The following is a 7,279-nucleotide window of genomic DNA, read 5'->3' on the forward strand; positions in this document are numbered from 1 at the left end:
GCATATTTTCCTGGTGCATATAGCACAGTTTATTATACCGTTTATATCTTTTTTTCCTTAAATGTTGTTTAGTTTTATAGTACTTTTTTTTTTAACTCTGAAACGGAAAAAGTTGCCTCAATTCAAGTATGACTTTATTGAAGAAGTCCCTTGAAGATGATAAAAATTGAAACATTACCTTGTATAGGAAGAAATTTTTACAATGTATTATTATGGGCAAAAGCATCAGGGTACAAAATGGTATGGTAGCTACTCTTGTGGTCTGATACACATATGCAAATTAAACTTTTCTGCAGAAAATTTGGGTAACAAAAAATTCTCCCCCCCTAAAAAAAAAAACCCTACTAATACAAATCTCTCCTAATTACCACTTAGAGATAATCACTGTAACTTTATAGTATATATTCTTTATTTTTCTCTGTGTGTGAGCCTGTAAAAGTTACATCTCCACATGGATACATGTAATAAGATGGTAAAAAGCCCTCTTAAAGCAAAAGCTTGACAGACCTGACTTTACACAACCTTTAAACTTAGTAATATACAAAATACTATAAGAAAAGTTTTTTAATGCAGTGACAATATGGAAGAAATATTTGTAATGTATCTATTAATCAGATGCAGAAAATAACTTAGTTTTCTTTATATCACTAATTAGCATCCCATCCATCTATTCTATCATACAAGTCAAGAACTTCAGTTTATCCTGGATACTTTCCTCACCCTCCCTTCTCCTATCCAGCTGAACTCCCAGTATCTCCTGGGCATGTCTGGAATATCCATCTCTTCCATTAAATTCAAGCTTCCAACATAATTTTTTGTACTAACTGCAGTAGCTCCTTAACTAATCTCCCTATGTTCATATAAATTCTAACTCATTTTCCATGCTGTACAAAGTGATCTTTAAAAAAAATTTTTTTTAATGTTTATTTATTTTTGAGAGAGAGAGCATGAGCTGGGGAAGAGCAGAGAGAGGGAGACACAGAATCAGAATCAAGGCTCCAGGCTCTGAACTGTAAGCACAGAGCCTGATGCAGGGCTTGAACTCACAACCCATGAGTTCATGACCTGAGCCGAACAAAGTTGGATGCCTAACTGACTGAACCACCCTGGTGCCCCAAAGTAATCTTTTTGAAACACAGTCCTGATCACAGACCGTCATTGACCATGTGTGTGTATGAGACAGACAGAAATGCATAGAGATTGATACATTCTTTAAGAAAAATGAACCAGGCTCCTGTAGACATACATACTTAATGTCACAGGGTTATATGGTGCCTTTTGTTCTCTCTTAACCTGGAACACACCTTTCTTCTATATACCTATATATTCTTCTGAGAATTCTTTCCTGACCTCACTGAATCAGATTATTCCTATTATTCACTCCTAGACACCACAAAATTCTCTGTCATAAGATTTACCAAAATTTTACAGTAATCTAATTCTTTTACTGGACTGTAAGCTCTTTGAGGGAAAAGTCTGTTTTTGCTTACGATTGTGTTCTTGGCACATAACATAGTACTAAGTACATACTAGACACGTGTCTTAGCTTTGAGTGGGATAACAAAATACCATAGATTAGGTGGCTTAAATAAGAGGCCTTTGTTTCTTAGAGTTCTGGAGACTCAGTTCAAGGTCAAGGTGCTGGCCAATTCTGTGTCCGGTGAGGGACCTTTTCCTGCCTTGCAGATGGCTGCCATTTTGCTGTATCCTTTTGGCAGAGAGACTGAGCTGTAGTCTCTTATTCTTCTGTAAGAACTGTAGTCCCATTGTGGGTACACCACCCTCATGATTTCATCTAAGCCTAATTATTTACCAAAAGTCTCACCCCACTAATACCATCACATTGGAGGTTAGAATTTCAACATGAAATTTGGGGGGGATACAAAACAGTCTATAAAAACACCCCATAAGTATTAATTGAATTAATTAATGAATTAGAAATATAAACCAGAGATGTAAATAAGTTTACAAAAGGAGAAAATTCAAGTGCCAGTAAACATATCCAAATATTTTCAACTTCATGTGTGATCAGGAGATTAAGTTTTCCCCATTGTGTTGGGAAAATTTTTAAAGATTGATAGTGTTAAGTGTACATTCAAGAACAAGTCCATTAGGAGGATGGTATGAAATAAAAGTATGATTCAACCATACTGCAGAATGTTTTTCAGCCATTATAATGATTGAGTTCCTATGCATTGCAAATAATCTTTTCAGTTTTTGTTTTAAAAAGGAACCTCAAAGTGACTTTGTATATATGTTTATATAGACACATACAAACTCATACTAAAATTCCTGGAAAAATACTGTATGGTAATGTTTATCTCTGGTGAGGGAACATAATAGTAGAAGGAGACATATAAAAGCTATTTTTTCCTTCTTTTTTTTAAAACTCTGGATTTTTTCTTTTTGCTATTTTTATAATGAGAATATTTTTATAGTCATGAAAATATATTTGTGAATAAGTGTTAATAACATGGTTAGGGACATAGAGGAAAGAAGCCCATTCTTTATAGATAGAAAAGTAAAATCAGGAATGCCAAAGGAGCATAGTTTAGTCTGACATTATAAGCAGTTCCATATTGTTGGAGCCTATAATGTGGTACAAGACAGAAGGGAAATGAAGCTGAAAAAGAAGACAAAACGAGATCATTGAGTACATGTGTGTTTTCTCTTAGTATGGTACAACCATGCAAAGATTTTAAGTAGGAAATGGACCCCAGTCATTTTAAATAGGTGACTTTGGGCGATGTACAGTTGACACAGTGGATGAGATTCCTAACTTTTTTATATCCGGATCCCTTTTTCAGATTTGATGACGCCTGTGAATACTTTTCTCAGGATTGTACTTTTGGATGTATAAAGTAAAATACAAAGTACACCGAAAGCCAGTTCTATTGGATTACATTTATCAAAATATTGGAAAAACACATTTATGGTATAGTTATATATGTGCTTTTTTAATACATTAAATAAAGAAACCGATACTTTAATTTCAAAACAGTGTTGAGCATAAACAGTATTTTAAGATCTCTGCATCAGTTGAATGGCCTTCTGATGGTCCATCAACCCCAGGTTAAGAACAGTTGCATAAGGCATGAGACTGGGAACATGGAGATCAGTTAGGAAACCAGTCCAATGTGGAGATCATAAAAAAACTTAGTGGAGACTATCTGAACTGATCTTATAAAAATCTTTCTAATGATCATTAAATATTAACATTTTTATATTAGTAAAGCAATGTGTGTACATTATAAATTTAAAACAGGAAAACATGTTATATGGTACTTTTTTAAAACTTAATATATCTACTGTCCTTGGTTTTAATTGTTACTCTTACATAGGATTTTTCCTCATTGGTTATGCATTTAGTCTTAATGATATCATTGCTTAACTGTCTTCTCATTGATTTTGCAGGTTTTTGATTGGTCAGGGAGCACATGTAGGAGCTGTCAACAGTGAAGGAGACACACCGTTAGATATTGCTGAGGAGGAGGCAATGGAAGAGCTACTTCAGAATGAAGTTAATCGACAAGGTATGTGAAAGCAACCTAAATGGAAGAAATGTTTAAACTGTTTTAGAATATGGTACTTGACTTTTTCAATAAAATAATTGTTGACACTGAAGAAGAAATCATAATTTGAGTAGAAAAAAAAATCACCTTCCAAAACAATATGTGTAGTATGAGCCTATTTGAAAAAAATAAATGATTCTGAACTGTACATCTTTTTAATACTGTTAACATTGAAAAAAATCTCAAGGTATAGGATCAAGCAAAATTATATGGTAATAAAACCTTGGGAGAGAAAATAGGCAGAGAGGGTCAGAAAATGCACAAGGTGAATGAGATACATTACAAATTTAAATAAAGCAGTCAAGAAGTCCTCACTGATTAGTGGGTATTTAGGTTAAGATCTGAATGAGGTGAGGGAATGAATCATGTGAGTCTGGAAAAAGAACACTCCAGACAGGAAGCAATGGCTGCAAGGAGGGGAGAGTGTGTGGTATATACAGAGAAACAACAAGTAGGCTGGTGTGACTGAAGTAGGCAGAACAAGGAAGAGGCTGGAAGGAGATGATGTCACAGAGGTAACTGTGAACCATACATATCACATAAGGCTTTGTGGGCTATTGGAAGGACTTTGGCTTTTAGTCTGAGTGAAATAGGGAGCCAGTGAGGAATTGAGGTAGAGGAATGACATTGTCTGACTTACTTTAGAAAGGATCTCTGTGGCTCTTATGTTGAGCATAGATTGTAGGACAGTAAGGGCGGAAGTAGGTGGTTATGACTAGACTTATTTTTTTTTTAATTTTTTTAGACTTTTTAAAAAATGTTTTTATTTATTTTTGAGGGAGAGAGAGAGCATGAGCAGGGGAGGGTCAGAGAGAGAGGGAGACACAGGATCTGAAGACAGGCTCCAGGCTCTGAACTGTCAGCACAGAGCCCGATGCGGGCCTCGAACCCACGAACCGTGAGATCATGACCTGAGCCAAGGCCAGACGCTTAACTGACTGAGCCACCCAGGCACCCCTGATTGGACTTATTTTAAAAGGACCTCTGAGGTGTGTATTGAGAGTAGATTGTAGGAAAGTAAAGGCCGAAGTAGATGGTAGTGGACAAAGTGATGAGAAGAGGTTATTAGATAATATTTTGAAGGTTTGGCCAAAAGGATGATTGAGTGATTAAGGGCATGGTATGCAAGAAAGAAGGGGTAAATGAGATGTGAATATTTGGGGAAAAGTAGGGTTTGTGGGGAAAGTACAGAGATTCATTTTCAGATGTGTCAAGTTTGTCTCACTGATAATATAAACAGTTGAATATGTGAGCAGAGAAAGGCTGAAAATATAAATTTAGGAGACTCAATTTATAGATGAAGAGTGATTGTTTATGGGTAAAATTTTGTTTAGGAACAAAGAATGTTTTAAACTGATTATAGTAAAAACCCTGAATGTGTCCTGTAAATGGTGACTGAATTGTGGGGTGCCTGTGTGGCTCAGTCTGTTAAGCATCCAACTTCGGCTCAAGTCATGATCTTACAGTTTGTGGGTTCGAGCCCAGCATCAGGCTCTGTGCTGACAGCTCAGAGTCTGGAGTCTGCTTCGGATTCTGTGTCTCCCTCTCTCTCTGCCCCTTCTCACCTCATGCTCTGTCTCTCTCAAAAAATAAATGTTAAAAACAAAAAAAAGTTTAAAAAATGTATCATGAGGTGTAATATATGTATATTTTATGTGTGTATATATATGTATATATATATAATATCTTTATGTATCTATAGCTAGCATATCCTTTTTTCTGAGCGAGAGTGAAGGTGAGCAGAGGTGGGGCAGAGAGACAGAGAGAATCCTAAGCAGGCTACACCCCCAGCATGGAGCCTGACATGGGGCTCAGTCTCACCACTGTGAGAACCATGACCTGAGCTGAAACCAGGAGTGAGATGAAACTAAATGACTGAGCTACCCAAGTGCCCTGTAGCAGTTCTTTGGAGGGGGTGGGGTGGGATATAGTCAAAAGTTAAAATGGGGGGTTCAAAAGATATTTGTACACCCATGTTTATAGCAGTATTATTCACATAACCAAAAGATGGAGGTAAACCAAGTATCTGTCAGTGGGTGAGTGGTGAGTGCCTAAACAAAATGTGGTTATGACATACAGTGGACTATTACTCATCCCTAAAAAGGAAATTCTGATTCATACTGTGATATGGATGAACCTTGAGGACATTATGATAAGCAGAAAAAAGCCAGTCACAAAGAGATGACTACTATATGATTTCACTTACATGAGGTACTTGAAGAGTCAGACTAATAGAAGCTGTTGAGTGGAATGATGGCTGTCAGGAGGTGGGAATAGGGGTTGTTGTTTAATGGGTGGAGCATTTCAGTTTTGCAAGATGAAAAGAGTTCTAGAGATAGCACAAAAATGTAACTTACTTAACACTACTGAACTGCATACTTAAAAATGTTTATTAAGATGGTAAACTTTATGTGTATTTTACCACCATTAAAAATTAGTATGTATGGGGCACCTGGGTGGCTCAGTTGGTTGAGCTTCCAGCTCTGAATTTTGGCTCAGGTCATGATCTCCTGGTTCATGAGATTGAAGTGCAGAACCTGTTTGGGGTTCCTCTTTCTACCTACCTCTCCCCTGCTTGTTCTGAGCCCCCCTCTCCAACTAAAATAAATACATTTAAAAAATTAATATCTATAACTAAATAAAATTAGTGTGTGTGATTTCCACCAAATTCCATTGTTTACGCAGTGGTTAAATGAGTATTATCAAAAGAGAACTCTTTTATTAAGGTGTTAAAAGATAAAGGAAAGGTACGGGATATTGATTTAGATGGTTGACTCTTACTGAAGTGTGGTTCATCATGAAATAGAAGCAAAGGAGTAGAAGCTAAGTCCCTCATAAAGAGATATTTATTTCTTGGGATTTGGAAAATTCATAGTGACTACTAAGTGTTTTAAAAAAATCTTAAGACACTGAAGGTGAGAGGATAATTAAGGGCCTAAGTATACTTGAGGCATTTTAACAAGCAGCTGAAGACCCCTGGAGCCCAGGAGAAACGGGGCACAGATTAGATAAGTAATTATAAACTGGAGCTTGGATAAGAACACAGAAGAGCTTTTAACAGGCATGTTCCAGTCAAGTGATTTGGAGTAATGGAATCTTCAGGACTTGAGGAAGTTGGGCAAATAGAGACAAGCATCACAACCTATAAAGAAGACTACCTCATCTGCCCATTTTGCTCTGATGGATGCCTCCTTAGATAGCTAACCATTTCCTGTTAAACAGTAGTTAAAATAAAAATTTTTATACAAATATTAGCAATTATTATGAACTAGGACAGGCATGGAGAGGTACTGAAAACTTTTTGCCTTTGGTTTCCTTATATGTAAAGGAAGTTGTTTGTGAAGACTGAACTTAATTATAATGACTTGTTCTGTGTTGATTAAAGAGCCAACAAAACTTCTGAGTGTTGGGTATTAAAAAGCAACAAAACAAAACAAAAGAAACAAGACAGTCTTTACTCTTCAGGATTTCACAGTATAGCAGAAGTGTCAGATATATAAACAGCTTCACAATGCAGTGTGCTATGTGCTAAAGTATAGATAGGGATAGAATGTTGTGGGAGAACAGAATAGTCTATGAGTGGTCATAAAGATTTCAAAGTGATGACATTTGAGAATGATTTGCTTAAAGAAAAGAGATAATAGGAAAGCATGTCAGGCAGGAATATCAACATGTACAAAGAAAAGAGATTAGATACATAGCATATG

General features: G+C 36.2%; 1 protein-coding gene across 3 annotated transcripts in view; it reads left to right on the forward strand.

The window, feature by feature from the left end:
- PPP1R12A (protein phosphatase 1 regulatory subunit 12A) overlaps nucleotides 1-7,279 on the forward strand; it is a 152,001-nt gene that overhangs the window by 62,118 nt on the left and 82,604 nt on the right. For all 3 annotated transcript variants that reach the window (XM_029953210.1, XM_029953211.1, XM_029953212.1), the window contains exon 3: nucleotides 3,415-3,533. In XM_029953210.1, the coding sequence (XP_029809070.1) occupies nucleotides 3,415-3,533 (119 nt within the window). The remainder of the gene's footprint in view (nucleotides 1-3,414; nucleotides 3,534-7,279) is intronic.

This window comes from Suricata suricatta, chromosome 10, assembly GCF_006229205.1.
Source record: "Suricata suricatta isolate VVHF042 chromosome 10, meerkat_22Aug2017_6uvM2_HiC, whole genome shotgun sequence".
Lineage (NCBI taxonomy): Eukaryota > Metazoa > Chordata > Mammalia > Carnivora > Herpestidae > Suricata > Suricata suricatta.